General features: G+C 40.8%; 1 protein-coding gene across 2 annotated transcripts in view; it reads right to left on the bottom strand.

Annotated features, from left to right (window-relative positions):
• Positions 1 to 19,720, bottom strand: part of DGKB (diacylglycerol kinase beta) — an 895,737-nt gene that overhangs the window by 586,381 nt on the left and 289,636 nt on the right. For both annotated transcript variants that reach the window (XM_075587224.1, XM_075587223.1), the window contains 3 exons: positions 14,198 to 14,283; positions 2,787 to 2,876; positions 459 to 619 (listed from right to left, as the gene is read on the bottom strand). In XM_075587224.1, coding sequence (XP_075443339.1) covers positions 459 to 619; positions 2,787 to 2,876; positions 14,198 to 14,283 — 337 coding nt within the window. The remainder of the gene's footprint in view (positions 1 to 458; positions 620 to 2,786; positions 2,877 to 14,197; positions 14,284 to 19,720) is intronic.

The following is a 19,720-nucleotide window of genomic DNA, read 5'->3' as shown; positions in this document are numbered from 1 at the left end:
TTGCACTTTCATAATTAAGCCAACCTGAGTAAGAACCTAAATTCAAGAGTTGTGAAAACAATCACAGGAACAAGTATAATGGGAACCTATGTTGGTAATGAACCGTTTCCTATGTTAGTGTTTTTCTAAACTATGCTACAACATACAAGATGTTATTGCATTTTATTGCTACTGTACTTGTTTTTACTTCAAAAATGTTTCCTTTACAGGTCCAATTAATTCAAAATGGGATAATCAGAAGTTTCATTTGTCTCATAGTAAAAGCTACATATACTGTATGTTAAAGCTTTTGTAATGGGTAAGCTAAATGGCTTTACAGACTAATACATAGTAATACAATAATCCAATATAAAATATTGCTTTTACATATATACTTTAAATATTTGCCATTCAAAAAGTCACAATTACCTCCAATACATTAACTTAAAATTGTAATGGATAAAATGCAAAAATCTCACCACTCCAATAGAAAAGTAATTATTTACGATACTGTAAGGCACTGGATCTCCTTTTTCATCCTTATCATTAGGGATAACTTCGATCTTCCATCGATCAAGCAGAACTACTGTGCCATTTTCGATATCTTTAAGGAACTTCATGAGATTCTCGCCTTCATAGCCTAAAAAATATGTAAACATATTTTTGCAATAAATATATTTTGATTATCCTGCATCTACATTTGGAAAGCAGTGTTGTAGAAAGGGGAGGGTAAGTGGGGCACCCACACAGAGCACTTACACCAGGGGGCATCCCTCACAATGGATTTCTCTTGAAAACACAGTAGGTTTAAAATCACTACTACTAAAGGCAGAAAGAAGCGCACCCCATTGCTCTTCTTCCTCGGAATCTGAGGTTTTGTTTTAGTCTTGGGAAGAAGACCAATTTTTTAATTTGTACAGTAAATACAGGGAACAATAGGAGTGTGTTGATAATCTCTCTTTACTACTACAACTACTCAGTGTTCAGATATATACTTTTTTAGTACAGTACTCACAACTGTTTTATGACATAGCTGCAGACGATCTACAGACAGAGTTTGCTTGCACTGTTACTAACACTTGCTTTAGACTATAGATTTGGATGGCTCTGGCTTGCCTACATCCACAGTTGGCCTAGTGGTCAACTGCTAAGTTTTATTACTGTTATGGGAAACTGCTGTTATAGAAACACAGGGGCAATCCAAAACCACCTGTATTTAGGTTAAGTGCAACAGTAGCTTCCATAATTGAAAAAAAAAGTTATAATTAATTTATTCTGTATTATGGTATAATGCTCCTACTGAAACAGCCCTCACTAAAATAACTAATGACCTCCATGCTGCCAAAGACAGAGGTCATTATACGCTGCTCATATTACTCGACCTCTCTGCAGCATTTGACACCATGGACCACCCTCTTCTTCTTCACATTCTCCATACTCTTGGTATTCGGAACAAAGCTCTTTCCTGGATCTCCTCTTACCTCTCCTATCGTACTTTATTGTCTCTTCGTCTAACACCTCCTCCTCTATCGATCTCTCTGTGGGGTACCCAGGGCTCTGTCCTGGGACCTCTTCTCTTTTCTCTGAACACACTTTCTCTAGGTGACCTAATCACATCTCTTGGGTTTAAATATCACCTCTATGCTGACGACACACAAATTTACTTTTCAACCCCCGACCTTACACCTGCTGTACAAACCAAAGTTTCTTAATGTCTCTCTGCTATATCATCCTGGATGGCCCTCCGCCACCTTAAATTTAACATGGCAAAAACAGAGCTCCTCATGCTTCCTCCCAAACCTGGCCCTACTACCTCCTTCCATATTACTGTTGGAAGTACGATTATTCACCCAGTAGCCCAAGCACCCTGCCAAGGGGTCACACTGGACTCCTCTCTCACATTCTCCTCTCCATTCAGAACGTTTCTAAAACCTGTCACTTTTTCCTCCGCAATATCTCAAAGATATGCCCTTTCCTCTGTTGCTCGACTGCTAAAATTCTGACTCAGGCCCTCATTCTCTCCCGTCTTGATTATTGTAACCTCCTATTGTCCGGCCTTCCTGCTTCTCACCTGTCTCTCCTACAATCTATCCTAAACGCTGCTGCCAGAATCACTCTACTCTTTCCTAAATCTGTCTCAGCGTCTCCCCTGCTGAAATCACTCTCCTGGCTTATCATCAAATCCCGCATCTCGCACTCAATTCTCCTCCTCACATTTAAAGCTTTACACTCTTCTGCCTCTCATTACATCTCAGCCCTAATTTCTCGCTATGCACCATCCCGACTGTTGCGTTCTTCTCAAGGATGTCTTCTCTCTACCCCCTTTGTATCTAAAGCCCTCTTCCGCCTTAAACCTTTCTCACTGTCTGCCCCACATCTCTGGAATGCCCTTCCCCTCAATACCTGACTAGCACCCTCTCTATCCACCTTTAAGACCCATGTTAAGACACACTTGCCTAAAGAAGCATATTAGTAGCTCTGTGGCTAATACTATACACATGATACATAAAGCTTGGCCCCCTGCAGATGCACTTACCAGAACTCCCTCCTACTGTCTTTGTACATTCTTCCTACCTACCAATTCGATTGTAAGGTCCTCGGAGCAGGGACTTCTCTTCCTAAATGTTACTTTTATGTCTGAAGCACTTATTCCCATGATCTGTTATTTATATTATTTGTTATTTATATGATTGTCACATATTACTACTGTGAAGCGCTATGTTCATTAATGGCGCTATATAAATAAAGACATACAATACAATAAAGTGTATATTTTATGCAAACAAGAATTAAAATGTTTCTATTACCTCCTCCCCATCTCAAACACCTTGCCAAATCATTGCCAGTACCAAGAGGCAGGATAGCCACTGGAGGTTGCTTTAGCAAATTTGCCTTGTCTGTGAAGAAAAAAACATATATCATTGGCATGATTTGTACACACATAAAGCGTATAGCACATTTAGAGACACATTTATCAAGTGCCGGTATGGGTTATTGCACATGTTGTGGCCTTACCTCCCATTGATTTCAATGGGAGTTACATAGTTACATAGAGTTAAAGCTAGAACTGATGAAAAAACCCATACCAGCACTATATAAATGTGCAGCCTAATGCTACAGGATCAATCCCATGCAACCTTGCCATTGTCCCAATTCAGCAACCCAGTGAAGCCTACCAGCTAGCTTAGCAAGCTTCATGGTGCCTCTGCTTTTTGCACTCCCCAAGCCCAGTTTGTATAACTTTATCTCTACTGTGTTCTTCCTTAGTTCAGCATGCTGCCATCTCTGCTGCCCCAGTGTGTCACATTGATCCTTTATTCCAGGGGTGCGCAAACTGTTCAGTCTGCACCCCCTACCTGCTCTCCCCCTGCTCGCCCCCCCTTACCTGTTCTCCAGCGTCTTCTGACGTCACAACGTCATGTCACCCAGCGACATCATTTGATGCCGCGTTGCCAAGGTGATGCATCACCAGAAGCCGTTGGAGACCTGGTAAGGGAATTTACAGAGGCCTTGCGTGCTCTCCACCGGCATTTAATTTAAATGCTTTAAAAAATGTTGCGACCCCAGTTTATGCACCCCCGCTCTATTAATTTCTTCATACCTTTCCCTCCAAACAATAATGTCACTGTGTCCACAGTTCTCCCCCACTATGTGATACGTATCTTTACATATACCCCCTGTAACAGGGACTTCTCACTGTTGGAGAGATGCTGCTTCTAAATCCAAAAGTGTGCTGGTTAATTGCACACAATCACCAGACTCCATCTGGCTGATTAGGACTTTTAGAAAAAGCATGGTCTCAGAAACAGGAAGGAGATTCCTTAGCTCACAAAGGAGTTGACATAAGGAAAAGTAGGGCTGACCTTTATGCCTGGATCCTCAAGCAGACACCTACCCAGACACCACTGACCTGAAGAGCCACCAGCGTTAAAGTACCGCTGAGACTTTGGGGTGATAAGTGGGTAAAGGGCTTTCCCCCCCAGCCTTGCAGATAGGGACTTGGGAAGTAAGCTAGCCCTTACACAGGGATAGGTGTTTATTGTTTAATGTGTATTTTTGTTTGCGGTATTGTTCAAAGGAACAGGCAATAAAGCCTTATTTTTAATTTCACCTTAAAAACGGTCTCCATTGCACACATCTCTTACACCCCCCAAATACCTTCTCAAATAAGGAGAGAAGTAACAGTATTATTGATGGTGGGCACACAAACACAAGATTAAACATCTGCAGAAGTTAAACTCTTGGCCTCCTTGCTTTCTCTCGGTTTCCCGCTGTCCTGTTTTCTATTGTCAATATTAGACACACACTACTTTCTTTGCTGATTGATGATAGATTAGATCTTTGAAATACTCTAATAATATTTTGCCTATGTTCAAGAGTATATTTGTCACAGAAGTAATGCAGCTGATACAAGTCATTTAGCGTGTGAAGGAAAATATTTGTACTTTTACATTTTTCAATTCTTCTGAAATCCCAGCCTATTTTCAAACATGATGGTGAGCACAAAGTGCATAGAATAGTGGACTGTGAGTTTGGTAACAAAGGGTTGAATCTGCATGTTAGAGCCGCAGCTCCTTTTTTTGGGGCGAGGGGGAAACATTTTTCTTATGTTACCTGAACTGAGAGGTCCATAGGAGATGATCTGTGGTGCCCCTTCCTCCAAGGATATTTTTCATCAAGATACCAGCAGTTTCTCCACTGGGCAAAACACAATATGGCTTCCGGGGACACCCTGGTTTCGGCAGCCAGTAGAATCCTGCATCATCACCGGGAGATGATGCCACAATTTTCTATTAGTGACCTTTGGCCATTATTGTAGTTTTAATGTGGCAAACACCAAGGGCCTCATGCAATAAGAAAAAATCACCAGGGGTTTTAATTCACCATTTTTGACAGCGTTGCTATCACGGTATGCAGAAAGCCCAGAATACCAGTGATAGCAACATCGGCAAACATGGTGAGTAGCTGGCGACAAGATGACCGGCCCTCTGAAAAGGGCTCACCCGGCGAGTTGATTCTACTGCAGAGAGAGAGAGTAAATTATAGAGATGTATCCACAGCCGGATACAGATAGATCCCTGGTTGTGGCGCACTGCAGACCTTTATATTATAATGCGGTCAGAGGTAGCGAAAGAAAATACAAGTAAAATCAATTTTATTAACATAATATATATAGTTAAAAATAGACATATAGCCGGGTTAGGGTATATGTCTATATGTTGAAGTCCCTCAGTTGTTCCATTCAAACAGTGTTGGAATGTGTATAGGGAACAGTCTAAACCAGTGGATGACCCATTTAGAGAGTCATCGAGTGTTTTACCGTAAGTTGTATACCTTACCTGTATGTGTAAGGTCTAATGCTTTGATTGAAGCTCTGTGTCCTATGTCAGACTGCGCATGCGTCACAGTGATCTGCCAAAGTGGTGGTATATCGAGCTGCCTAGTGAGAGAATGGAGGTAAGTATATGGGGAGTTTTTAATCCTTTATATACTAGGCAGGTTGTTGTTCACTCTATATCCATTTTATTTGGTAGGCAAGTACTATGAGTCATATTGTCAGTACTGGTGTATAGAAATTCCTGGTTAGGAGAAAGACAAGTAGGATATTAATCCTAGGTGTGCTGAGTAGGTAGTAGCTTACTATAACTTCGTTATGGTGTACTCTGATAGGGGAATCATAATCATTTCCTTAGGACATATGCTCTGTCTAGTAAGTCTAACTGCGCATGCGTCGCAGCTAGTCCGTGAGTATCCTGTTCTAATAACCAGAGAAAGAGACGAGACACAAATGGGGCAGGTATAACTAAATAAGTGAATGAATTAGTTATTTTATCCTCTAGTGAGGACCATTACACTTAGTTTCCTCCGTTAGATATGTTCAGCTCAAGCATACGTTGCACTTGATGCCAATGTCCCGTTTTCTTTAACCAGTGAAAGGGGTAAGAGTGCAGAGAGATGAGTGTATCTTGATGTGTATGCTTACTGTAATTCTATACCTCTCTGATTGGAATTAATTCACTGGTAGCATCTATTTTCCCTAGAACGTATGCTCTGTCTAGTGAGTCTAACTGCGCATGCGTCGCAGCTAGTCCGTAGGTATCCTGTTCTTTTAGCCAGGGAGAGAGGCAAGAGAGAAACGGAGTAGGTATAACTAGATAAGTGAATGAAATTTTTATTTTATCCTATGGTAGGAGAGGGCTGTGAGTCACATAATCATAACATTTAGTAGTTTCTTCCGTTTAGCATGTTCAGCTGAAGCATACGTAGCACTAGATGTAGATGTCCCATTTGCTTTAATCAGTGAGATGGATAGGAGTGCAACGAGGTGAGTATACCTTCATGGGCAGGTTTACTGAAATTCTGAGGTTGACTTCAAATAACAGACTGTCGGCAAAAGGTCTTTGCCGACAGTCTGTTATTTGAAGTCAACCTCAGTCGGGTCTTTGCCGACAGTCTGTTATTTGAAGTCAACCTCAGTCGGGTCTTTGCCGACAGTTTGTTATTTGAAGTGAATCTCAGTTTGAACGTCCTAGACTGCATTATTGCTTCATCGTCCTACTAGCTTAAGTGTACTCACACACAAAGTTAGTTGTTAACATATGATTACATGGGAGTATTTTCTACTTACTTTACATAGGGGCTCGGTTCCAACTACGGGGCAATACCCCCTTATCTAGCTTCACAGTGATTACGGAAACAAGCATTTCCTGCTGAATATGTAGGGAAAACCCAGGAATATATAAATACTACCAGTGAATTAACTCTAACCAGAGAGGTACAGAATTTCAGTAAACCTGCCCATGAAGGTATACTCACCCTAACCCAGCTATATGTCTATTTTTAACAATATATATTATGTTAATAAAATTGATTTTACTTGTATTTTCTTTCGCTATTTCTGACCGCATTATAATATAAAGGTCTGCAGTGCACCACAACCAGGGATCTATGTGTATCCGGCTGTGGGTACATCTCTATAATTTACATCACCACTCTCCCAGGCAGCACGCACACACCACAAGGGGTTTGGAGCAAGGTTCTTTGTACAGAGAGAGAGAGTAAAAAGAAAAAAGGGCGCAAAACCCATAGTGTAATATGCAAAGTTTAATGCTAAAAAATACAGTTAAAAACACTTACAAGATGTAAGTAGATAGGAGGCACATCAGTAATGGTTGATCCGTAACTTCAGCATAAACCGGGATAGCCTCAGTATCCTTGTCTCTAGCGTGGAGAGAGCCTCAGTCATAAACACCCTCCTCCTGGGTTCGGCGTTATTCCACTTCCGTGTCACGTGCGCTCGTGACATCACCACGTTCATGTCCTCGCGCCGTCACTCTAGGGGTTGGGCCTAGGGCTGGTATGCTTCCTCCAGCAATCTGCCAAGAGCAGACTCAGGATCCTCCAGCTCTGCTACGTAATTCAGCAGCCTTAGTAGATACAGCCCTACACGTTCGAGAAGCAGGTTCTCTTCGTCAGGGGCTCTGTATCTACAAGGCTGCTGATCCATCTATTAATTGGCAATTCAACAGGCCATCAGCCAATTAGTACATTTAACCAATCAATCTTTAATAGCTGTTGTGAACAACAGGAGTGTAATGAATCTATATGGCCAGTAGCTGCCTCTCTCTGCACAAATCTCTGCCGAAATAAAAAAATATTGATTTAAATTTTATTACTAGTGTAGATGAGCAGGGGGTCTCCGGAGCAGAACCACATTGATTTCAGGTCTAGGGACCCCTTGCTTCCCGAGATACAGGCCCCATTATGGGCTGCTGGTATCTCCTATGCATTGAAATGTCCGGTCCCATAACGGGGCCTGTATCTCGGAATGCAGGGGTCCCTGGACCTGAAATCAACGCGGTTCTGCTCCGGAGACCCCCTGCTCATCTACACTAGTAAAAACATTTTAATTAAAATATGTAGCAAGCACTAATACACAACCCACACCGTGCCCCCACATAAAAACATTATTTATTTATTTATTTGAACATACGATTGATAACATTGGCCGGTGGGGGTCCCTGGGATGTCACCATGGGCGTCTGGGGGTCCTCGGGTGGTCTCCACTGGCCTGTAGTACCATTCATGTTGTGAAAAAAATAAAGATGGCCTACAGTTCAATAAATACACCCCCCCCCAAACACATACAGTACAGTAATGTGCAAACTAACTATTATCCAGATATGGATAATAGATAATTTGCCCAATTGTTAAACAAAACATTAGCCAGGCAGCATAAATAAAGAAAATAAACACTTTTCTACTTACCCCTGCCATCATGAAGGGTGTCCTCGTCAGCATACTGCAGAGCCATGTTGATTTATGTAATTGATTGCATAGTGGTTTTAATTATTTTATTGAATGCCTAGTAGTTGTATTTCTTTAATTTAGTGGTTTTATTTAGTTAATTGCTTGGTTGGCTAATGGTTTTAATTTTTATTTCTGGGGGGTTTAGGTGCTTGTTGTAAGTTTTATTATTGTGTATTTTGGACATTCATGCTTTTGTATAAGGGTTACCATTGACTGCTATAGTAGCTTATCATGTCCATATTGTAATGGTATGATGTACTACTATGCCAATCAATGGGTACAGGGTGGGTATAGTGGGGGAGGGTAGGTTAACTCCTTAATTACTATAGTGGTTATTAACTGTTAAGGTGATTAAGGGGTTAGGAGCCATTAGATTGTGTTTTTGAATGTATTCTTGCTGGCATCGGAGGACATGGCCCTGCATTATGCTGACGAGGACGCCATTCATGATGGTAGGGGTAAGTAGAAAGGTTTTAATTTACTTTATTTATGCTGCCTGGCTAATGTTTTGTAGAATAATGGGCAAATGATCTATTATCCATATCTGGATAATAGGTAGTTTGCACATTACTGTACTGTGTGTGTGTGGGGGGGAGGTGTATTTATTGAAATTTAGACCATCTTTATTTATTTTTTACTCCACAAATGGTACCGCAGGCCAGCGGGGACCACCCGAGGACCCCCAGATGCCCACTAGGACCACCCAAGTACACTTGGACACCTGCAGGGACAACCCAGGGACCCTTGTGGGGTCCCCGGACACCTGTGGGGACCACCTGGGAACCCCTGCCGGCCTGTGGTATTAATTCTGTGTATAAAAAAATAAATTATGGTTTTATGTGGGGGCACATATTGTTATGGTTATTGTTGGCTTGGAGGTGGGTATTAGCGCTATTGTGTGTATTTTTGTTTATTGTGGGTAGCGGGGGAGGGTGAGTGGGGTAGTAGCCCCAATGATGGGTGTTTAGGCCTACTGGGTGGATAGCGGGAGGGGTTATCCCTTTCATTACCTTAGCTGTAATAACGGCCCCCCCTCAAGGTCTAAACACTCACCAAGGGCCAAATACCACCTTCACCCACCCCCGCTACCCACAATAAGCATGGCACTGGTGTTTAACCCCTTCATTGCCTTAGCGGTTAGCTGCTAAGGTAATGAAGTTGCCTGTAAATGCATTTTTCGTGTATCAGATTCATGCTGGGGGTCTCCTCAAAAAGCAGAGTTAGACGTTTTATTACGAGGTCTAAATTTTGCCCCTGTTAGTGGACCCAATATGTTTAATACATTTGTGGATGTCCATCGTTTTTTGAGAAAAATTTCTCTTAAAAAATATTACATCAGGGATGCAGTTAGCAGAGCGGTCATTTCACCCATTCTCAACCCTGTGGCCAACAAGCCTCCCTTAACACCTTTTAAAAAACCCTCCACTTTCTACCCTAAAGGAATGAAGGGGAATTTTGTTGACACATTCGCCGAGATGGTGATCTCGGATTTAGAAGCAGCAAGTGTAGATTTTAAATGCCCAAAACAAAATCTTAGTCAGGAAGAGAAAGAGGCAGTTAAATCCCTAGAATCAAACGCCAACATAGTGATCAAGGCGGCAGATAAAGGGGGGGGGGGGTGGTCGTTATGAACTCTTCTTATTATGAGGAAGAATCACTCAGAATTCTGGGTGATAGTAGTACTTACTTAAAGCTAGACACAAATCCGACCATTCCATTTAGAGAAGAACTGATGGCGCTTTTGGATCAAGGCATCCGGGATGAGATTATCACTACTAGGGAAATGGAATTTATAGCCATTGAACAGCCCAGAATCCCGATGTTTTATTTCATCCCGAAATTACATAAAAGCCTCACTAGACCCCCGGGCCGCCCGATAATATCTGGGATCCGTTCCCTCACCTCTAACCTGTCCCAGTTTTTAGATTATCTTCTTCAAAAATATGTGGTGCAGGTCCCATCTTATCTAAGGGACACGTCTCAGGTGCTAACCCTTATACAAGATTTGATATGGACAGAAGATATGTGTTGGGTGACATGTGACGTAGTGTCCCTGTACACAATAATTGACCATAAGATGGGTTTAGACGCTATCAGGAGGGTTTTAGAACGTGATGTTGGGATAGATGACAGATTGAGGAATTTCATTCTGGATGGAATCAATTTTATTTTGACCCATAACTTTTTTAGTTATAAACAAGAGTTTTTTCTCCAGACATGCGGCACCGCAATGGGCACCAGGTTTGCCCCTAGTTACGCGAACTTATTCATGTCCGCATGGGAGGAGGACTATATATGGTCCTCCAACCAATTTGGGGCAAGCCTGGTGCTCTGGAAGAGATATATCGATGATGTGCTGTGTGTCTGGAGAGGGTCTATTGATCAATTAGAACAATTTAAAATCTATCTGAATACAAACACAAGGAATCTAAAATTCACGTTTAACCATAATAAAACCAACATTAATTTCCTTGACCTATCTCTGTATGTGGTGAATAATACGGTCCATACTAAGACTTTCCAATAAAGAAGTGGATGCCAACACATACCTTTTGGCATCTAGTCACCACCATTCTCAGTGGCTGCGCAATATTCCTAAAGGTCAGGCACTGAGAATAAAGAGGAACTGCTCAGAAGATGTTATGTATCAGCAGCAGGTCAAGGAGTTAAAAACAAAGTTTATAGAAAGAGGATATAAAAATCAGGAATTAGACAGGGCAATTTCAGAGGTTAATGTCATAGATAGAGCTTCTTTACTTTGCCAAAAAGATAATAATATTCCCAAATCACAGACACAAGAGAAGTTCCCTTTTTTTATCACTCAATATAGTGGCCTGGCCCCGGTCATAACAAAAACGTTAAATAAGCATTGGGGTATTCTCCATAGAGATCCCATTTTGAAAACCATTCTCCCAAGCAAACCTAAAATTGTTTACAAGAGGGCCAGGAATTTAAAATCCACCCTTTCTCCTAGTTGTCCCATTGATGGCCTTAGAGATCGCCATGTGACATGGTTGAATGGTCTTAAGGGCTATTACACATGCACAAATTGCATTGGATGTAAACATAGTAAAAAAACCAAAAATTTTAAATCCAATGTAACAGGGGTCAGTTTTGATATTAGAACATTTATCAATTGTAGGACCAATTTTTGTGTGTATTTATTAGAATGTCCATGCGGCCTGCAATATGTAGGCCGGACAGGGAGACCCCTCAAAAGACGGTTCGCAGAACACGTCTATAACATCAAGAGGGGCCTCGAGACCCACAGTGTCTCCAATCATTTTAAAATACACCATGGTCAGAATCCAGAAGGTCTGGTATGTGTAGGAATCGACAATCCTAAAGGTAGCTGGCGTGGGGGAGACAGACTAAATCTGGTATCCAAAAAAGAAAGTTATTGGATTTATGTCCTTAAAACATTGTCCCCCCACGGCCTGAATATAGATTTTGACTTAGCGGCCTTTTTAAAAGATTCCTAAAAACAGGCCATTAATAATGTTTTAGCGATTTACTGGTGTCTTTTAACCTTTTTCAACAACCTTTGTAAATGTCTTAGTATATAGGTAATAGTGTACAATTCCATATAACTGTTTTTGAATTGTTTAAATGTTATTGACAGTAATGTACAATTCTCCATATCTACATTCAATATTATCAATTAATTTTTAATTTTTCTATATATATGTAATGTTTTAATTTACTTGATATATTTGTCCAAATTAAGTGTAACTTTTTAATTATTTATTTTAAGGCCACAGGAGTAATTTAGGGTATCCCTCCTTAATATTCTTCCCCCTTTTGTTTATACTATTGATGAATTTTAGGTATAGTAGTTGTAGGCACCATTATTTGATCCCGTTTTACTTTTCAATCAATTGTAGAATCATATAGTGTACAGCTTTAAATGCCTAGCCCATCCCTTTATAGGAAGGTCCTTCCATTTAGGATTGTATATAAAAAACCTATCCACTAAGCTCCATTTTCCCCTGACGAAGTGACAACGGGTCACGAAACGCGTAGGGAGGAGGAGCTTAGTGATTTGGAACGTCTGAGCACCCGTAGTTCCTGACGCGAGGAGAGTTCCGGTTTCCAGTTTCCGGTTTGCGGCATCGCTGACGTCACTCGAGGTTCCGGTATTGAGTGTAGCGTGCGGCGATTCTCTCCTCGGCAGTCTATAGGAGCAGTGCAGGTTGCGGACGGCAGTTTGTGCGGTATTTGATACCCTGTATTTATGTAAGTGTGATTTTAACGTTTTTTCTTGAGCTATTAAATCCTGTACGATATCACACTAGTATTGTTTAATTTCCACCCCCTCCCCCCCCCTCCCACTCTTGAACTTGTGGGAGTGTTGGAGTGAAAAATCGACACTGAGTGAGGGAGATTCCAGCAGACCAGACCACGTGGGATCCGTGAGATGATCTGAAGGAAAGGGACGGATGTCACAGATTCTCTCAACTGAATGTTGCTAGCCCATATCCTGTAAGTAGGATTCTAGGATTTTAGATAGGGAGACAATTGAAGAAACACACTACGCAATTGGTGTGCCCTGTTGTCTTTTCTGTTATTTCAGAAACAGCTGAACATCATTCATAAGGACTACAACTCCCCTGTCTGAAATATCACTATCAAGACCATCAACCTGCCTAAGGAAGCCTATACTAGAGACTGCCTTGTTGGTTCACGGTATTTTTGGACTTTATTCACAGCGCCAGGAACGATTAATTTGTGTATTAGTAATGCTGGGGGTCTCCTGTGATGATATTAATAGATATCAGCTCCGGAGTCTCTCAGCATCAATCAGCAGCTTCTCACCACATTCTTGCCAACTTTTTCTGGCGGGACGATTTGAAGATGAAATCTCAAATCTGCGGCGATAAGCCTCGATAAGCTGATCGGGGCTAATAGAATTGAGCAAGTTTGAGAAACTGGGGATAAGTGGCAATAAGTGGCTTATCGCCACGTGTTTGGTGATTTATTTTTCCTGCAAAACAAATTTTTGCTCTTATCGCCGGCTTATCGGGGTTTACTGAATCGCTGTAAGCTTTTTTGTCGATAAGTAGCTTACTGCTATTTTTAGCATGAGGCCCCAAGTTGGGGGATCATGGATCAGATTGACTTCAGGAACATATACACAGGGACTGCGGCTTTAAGACAACAGTGTACCATTATCAGTATTGGGTCTAACATTTCTGTTTAAAGTTCCTAAGCACTGTTGCAAAGTTGCCATGAAAATCTGAAACTTGCTCTAGGTTCTTGTACAGAGACTTTGTGATTGAGGTACAATTGTTGGTCATTTTCTCATAAGCTAACTGTACTTGTAAGCATAAGAGAAAATTCAATAAAAGTCACAATATATTTGAGTGGAATGGAATTTGTTAAGTATGTTTGTAGAACTGCACAGTGTTGTTCTGATACAGTTTGTGAATAAAATGCGCAAAACTCTTTATCACAAAATGTTAAAAATGTTAAAAAAAAATGCTTGAATAAGTAAAATATTTGGTGATGGCAAAAAAATGGTTACAAAAGCGAAGTGATTGTAATAAATTGTCTTACACAGTCAAAATTGCCCTATTTACTGTATTTTAGAAATTTCATGATTATACAGTTTTAGTGAACTCCTGAATAACCATGTGTCCCATCCGTTTTGGTACAATTTTTATACGCTTACTGTATTTCCTAGGTATACCAGATGTGTTCTTGGAATATAAATGCTACTATTTGGAGGTATATAAGTAAATGGGTTCACTACTAAATAAGACTAATATTCATATTTTTAAATATTATTTTCCATAATTTCCACAAATACAACCACAGACATGAAGAGCATTAGAAGGTTTAAATACTTGAAACATATGTCATTTACAATATTGAAGCAATGTTTTCATCCTAGTAAATTTGTCCTTACCGATACAGTCTAAAATCCAACCAACTGTTCCATCTCCGCCACATGCAAGAACCCTGAAGTCTGGAACATCTCGGAAGAAGTTCAACCTGAAAAAATAAATAAATACATGTTTCATGCACCATTTTAAAAGTATTTTAACTTTTATTTCATATTGTATTTATTACTTGCAACAATTTGAAATGGCATTTCAATATATCTGTTTTTATATACAGTAGAAATAGTAGTACAGTGGGAATGTTACTTTTTTGGACAGTGGTTCAAAAACAGCTCTTCAGGTCCCTCAGCCATTTAAAAAACACGTGTGATTTAGGTGTGTACCATTGTTGCAAATTGGTGACGGCATAGAGAGTCTACGGTAGAATGTTCCAGTTGTGGGATGCACGATAAGAGGAGGAGTGGCCAGATATTTTGTTGAGCCTTGGGACCATGAACAGTCTTTTGGAGTCAGGTCTCAGATAAGTGCTGCATGTGGTAGGGGTGAGGAGCTTGTTCAGATAGGCAGGTACTGTAGCTTGCCCAGAAAGTATTTGAAGAAAAGACAGGAGAGATGAACTTTGCACATAGACTTAAGTGATGATCAATCTAGTTCTTTGAGCATTTCGCAGTGATGTGTGTTGTAATTGCATTGGAGGACAAAGCGGCATATTGAGTTGTAGAGGGTTTCAAGTTTGCTGAGGTGAGTTTCGGATGCTTAGTCATATAATATATCCCCATATTCTATAATTGGCACCAGCATCTGCTGTGCGATGCACTTTCTGACAAGCAGACTTAGGGAGGATTTGTTCCTATATAGTACACCTAGTTTGGCATAGGTTTTGGATGTCAGGGTATCAATGTGCAACCCAAATGTTAAAGGGGAGTCAAGCCATATGCCCAAATATTTGAAACTAGTAACAAGGGCTAGGATAGTATTAGAGTTGGTTCTGATCTGTAGCTCCTTCATTGGAAGCCTTACAAATGTAGCTTTGGTCCCAAATACCCTTGTTACAGTCTTGTCTGTGTGTAGAAACAGTTTGTTTGGGGAAATCCAGTTTTCAGGTCTCAAAAAGTCAGATTGAAATATGTGTCCAAGGTCAGAGAGGTTAGGGCTGTGTGTATATAAGATCGTGCCATCCGCATACATGTGTATTGAGGCTTCCTTACAAGTTGTAGAAAGATCATTAATGAACACTGAGAAGAGTAGGGGCTTCAAAACAGAGCCTTGCGGGACACTGCAGGTGATATCCAAGGGGTTGGAGATAGTGCCTGAGATAGACACATGTTGGGATCTACCTGATAGGTAGGAATGAAACCAGTTTAAAGCATGCTTCCCTATTCCAGAGCACTGGAGTTTGTTTACTGTAGCAAGAGAACATGATCTAACAGGTGTTAGACCAAATAGGATTAGAACCCACAATCTCTGCAACTCTGCATCTCTGGGCAGCAGTTTTAGCAATGTGAGGTAAACTAGCTGTTTGGTAGTACCACTGTAACTGTCTAGTAGCATATCTCAATGGAATATCTATTTTGATGCTTGTAACCTTGAAAGGAGTTCAAGCACAAAGTCATATGTACTGATGGGTTATTAGTTACTGAGGCCAGGTGAGATTAAACACATGTTTTTCGGGCGCAAAAAGGGGAAGCACAGCAAATAAAGCAGATGCAGATAGAAAGTAATATAACAAAGTGACCTGGTGACTTGAGTTAGTACTTATTTTATTAAGTATAAAGACAGTGGGCTATATTTACTAAGCAGTGTTCTGCCACAAGACACCTTTGGTGCTGGGATACATTACAGCCTATTCAAATAAATGGACTGTAAGGTTTCTTCCCACGCCACAAGGCATCTCATGGCAGAAGACTGCTTATTAGATATGATTCTCTATCCCAGAAGAGGGTAAAGTGCTTTGTACAGATACCGGTATAAGCACAGTAGAACTCAAAAGTATGCTGTGTCAGTGATGCTATCAATCAGGGGGTTTAGCTCACACTGCTAGAGCTGATGCCCAGAGTAGCAGAGGTTGTGAATCCTTCTTTTCCAACACCACCCCCCCCTATCACCCAAAAACTATATTTAAGGCACGTGGATTGAATCCGAGTTGGGAGTTTTAAAAATCCGACCACAGATTTGTAATCTGTTCCATGGATGTAGAAAAAAAATCTGGGTGCAATGGATTTAGTGGTGGATTTGGATGTATCCACTCAGATTATTTAGTACACAATCCATAGACAATCCATAGACAATCCATTGACAGATTTTGGTGTGGGGATCAGATTAGGTCTAAATAAAATCCAGGAAGGGGATAGGACTAAAATGTGAAAATCATTACTGATGGAGACTGTGATGGCAGATACAATAGATGTCTTAAAAAAAAGTTGGGCACATTTTTAGAAAGGAAAGGTATACAGGGATATACCAAATAAGCAAACATGGGGAAATTGTTTATTCAGGGAGAAATTCGATTGCTATTAATGGAGTTAGGAAGGAATTTTTCCCCCCTTATGAGACATCGTCGAATGATGTTTCACTGGGGCTTTTTGTGTTTTTGCCTTCCTCTGGATCAAAATACTGTAAATACAAATAAAAATAAGTATCTGTCGTCTAAATTTAGCATAGGTGAACTTGATGGACATATGTATTTTTTTTAACCTGATCTATTAAATAACTTGTACAGTATGTACAGTATATTATTGCACTTTTGAATGTTATGCGTCACAAATCAGTAACACTGAATATCTAAAACAATGTATAATAGAAAACTTTTACACCTGTCAAACTTTTTTTTATATAGAAAGCCCTTCACATACTGTATTGTTAGCTAATCATTTGCTTTTAACTCATATTTGCAGATTGTCACAGTCATTGCATTGTGAAATATGATGCAAAATAAATAGACATCAAGATACATATGTTCAAACTGCATTTCATTGTCAATTGAAATTTTCATTGTCAATTTTATGGCACATTGGCTATTTGTGTGTATCACTGGACACCTATCCAGTTTAATTCAGAGGGTTGGGTGATCTGCATCAATGAAAATGTTATTCTTTTACTAAAAAAAAGCAGAAATCTCCCCTGCACATTTCTTGTTTTTACCACATTAACTTCTGCTCCGCAGGTCCCTTAGTTCCAGGTCCCTTAGTTCTCAAGATTATTGAATACTATACAGGTGTTTCTGACCTTCTTTGGTTAACAAAACAGATGGCCAAATCTCCTGTCACATGGGTCAATAGACTTTCATTTACAGTTAAACTCCTGTACAAGCAAGGAAGTGATATGGGTAACATAGGTTAGTATCTCTGGAAATTGGAGGTCCCTGGAGCTGACATTAATGCAGTTCCAATCATGTGAAAAAAGAGGTATATTGCTGCTTTAACGTGGTCATCATTATCGTATATTTGTAAAGGGCCAGCATTTTCCACAGAGCAGTACAGTGGGGGTTAAAGAGGGACACCAATTACATGAACAGGATACCATACAAATATAAATAAGGACAAAAAAGTGAAAAACGATACAGAAGGTAATGAAGGCCTTGCTAATGAGACCTTACAATCTAGAGGGAATGAAGAGAAATGTTTAAACAAAAGCTACATAGCTGATCCCATTAAGGTTTGGGGGTGTGGATGTTAAGGGTGTTAGATAGAGTGTGCCAGATATTCTTTCTAAAAAAGCTGAGTTTTCAGAGTGTTTTGGAATGTCTGAAAGCAAAGGCTGTGGCCAGGCAGGGAATGGGTGCGCTGGCGCTCGTGCGCTGCGCCCTGCTTGGCTGGGCGATACGTGGCCGGCTAGGCGTGCGCTCGCCTGGGGGAGCGGCCACGACATCACAGAGCTGGTTCGCCCTCATTATGCGAATGGCTCATGTGATGCGCTTGCTCTGAGTGCCGAGCGGGCGCAGGCGCTTGCTCATGCTGGCCACACACATTGTCGCAATGTGTTTCATCGTGGCCAGCGTGAGCACGCCTGCCCACTCAGTGCCACCCTGGACGAGGCCTAAGAAAGAGTCTGATGGTACGTGATAGGGAATTCCAGAGAGAGGGTGCAGCATGGGAGAAGTCTTGTAGGCGAGGAAGGGGAGGTAATAAGTGAGGAGGGGAGGTGGATTTTGTGGGCAGAAAGGAGTGGGTGTATAGGGATATGTCTGGTGTTAAGATTTAAGGGGGCAGCATTGTTGAGCGCTTTATAAATTATAATTAGGATTTTAAATTAAGTTCTAGTGGATATGAGAAGCCAGTGTAAAGATTTGCATAGTGGAGCAGTAGAACTGCAGTGGTGAGTGAGGTTGATGAGTCTGGCAGCAGCATTTTGGATGAATTGCAGATGGAACATGCAAACAAGGGGAATGCCAACTAGAAAAAGGTTGTAGTAGTCCAGGATAATTTAGTGAATTAGGATTTTAGTTGCATCATGAGTGAGAAAAAGGCATATCTTGGCGATTTCAGAGGTGGAAGGGCAGGTGGTAGGGCTTAGTGATGGCTTAAATGTGAAAAATGAAGGAGAGGCAGAATCAAAGTTGACCCTGAGGAAGCGAGCTTGGTATATTGATGAGATTGGGGTATAATGGCAAGTGAGTAAGGGTTTGGTTGTAGAGGTCACAATGGAAATGTGAAATATTATTAATTCTGTTTCGGAAATGTTAATGTTCAGGTAATGGTTGGACATTCAGGAGGTTGTTGCAGAGAGACAGTTGGTGACATGGGACAGGAAAGAGGGGGAGAGATCAAGGGAGGAGAGGTAGATTTTGGTGCCAAAAGCCAAAAATTGGTGCCAAAAGCCAAAAGATTAAATTAGTTCACAAAGAGAAGAGGCATATACTGAGACTAGTAGAAAGGCCAAGGACAGAACAGTGTTGGACTCCAACAGAAATAGGGAGTGAAGCGGAGTTGACACCAGAGATGGAAACACCATAAGGGCAGTTGTACATGTAGACTGTGAATGGGGAGAGCACTGCGAGTGTCACCAAAGAGATTCATGAGAATTTGTAAGGAGAAATGACCCTTAGAGTTAGCTGTGAGTAGGTCGTTGGCCACTTTTGTTAGTGCTGTCTCGGTGTAGTGTAGAACATGGAATTCTTAGTGCAAAGAGTCAAGCAGAGATTTGTAAGAGAGAAACAGAGTAAAACGGTTGTATAAAAGCCCCTCAGGTAGCTTGCAGGTAAAGTGGAGAAGAGAGATAGGGTGGTAGTTAGACAGAGAGGCTGGATCAAAGATGGCTTCTTTGTAATGGGTGTGATAAGTGCATGCTTGAAGGAAGATGGAAATATGCTGGAGATGGATGAGAAGGAGGTTAAGTTAGGGTGGATATTAGTTTGGCAGAGAGGCAGCGGAGAAGATGTGAGGGAATAGGATCAAGAGGGCAGTTTCATGAATTATTCAAATCTAATTAACCTAATAAATCCCTTATTTCAAACTATTACAGCACAGAAGAGGTTTAAATCGTTATTTTGGTTTGCTCAGTGAAATCTCCTTAGTTACTTACCAACTTAATTAATTATACTGCTAATACATTCTGAATGTGAATTAAAATTTTGATTCAAAGCCATTAAT

The sequence above is a fragment of the Ascaphus truei genome, chromosome 2 (genome assembly GCF_040206685.1).
Source record: "Ascaphus truei isolate aAscTru1 chromosome 2, aAscTru1.hap1, whole genome shotgun sequence".
Lineage (NCBI taxonomy): Eukaryota > Metazoa > Chordata > Amphibia > Anura > Ascaphidae > Ascaphus > Ascaphus truei.
This window is presented reverse-complemented; position numbering and strand designations above follow the sequence as displayed.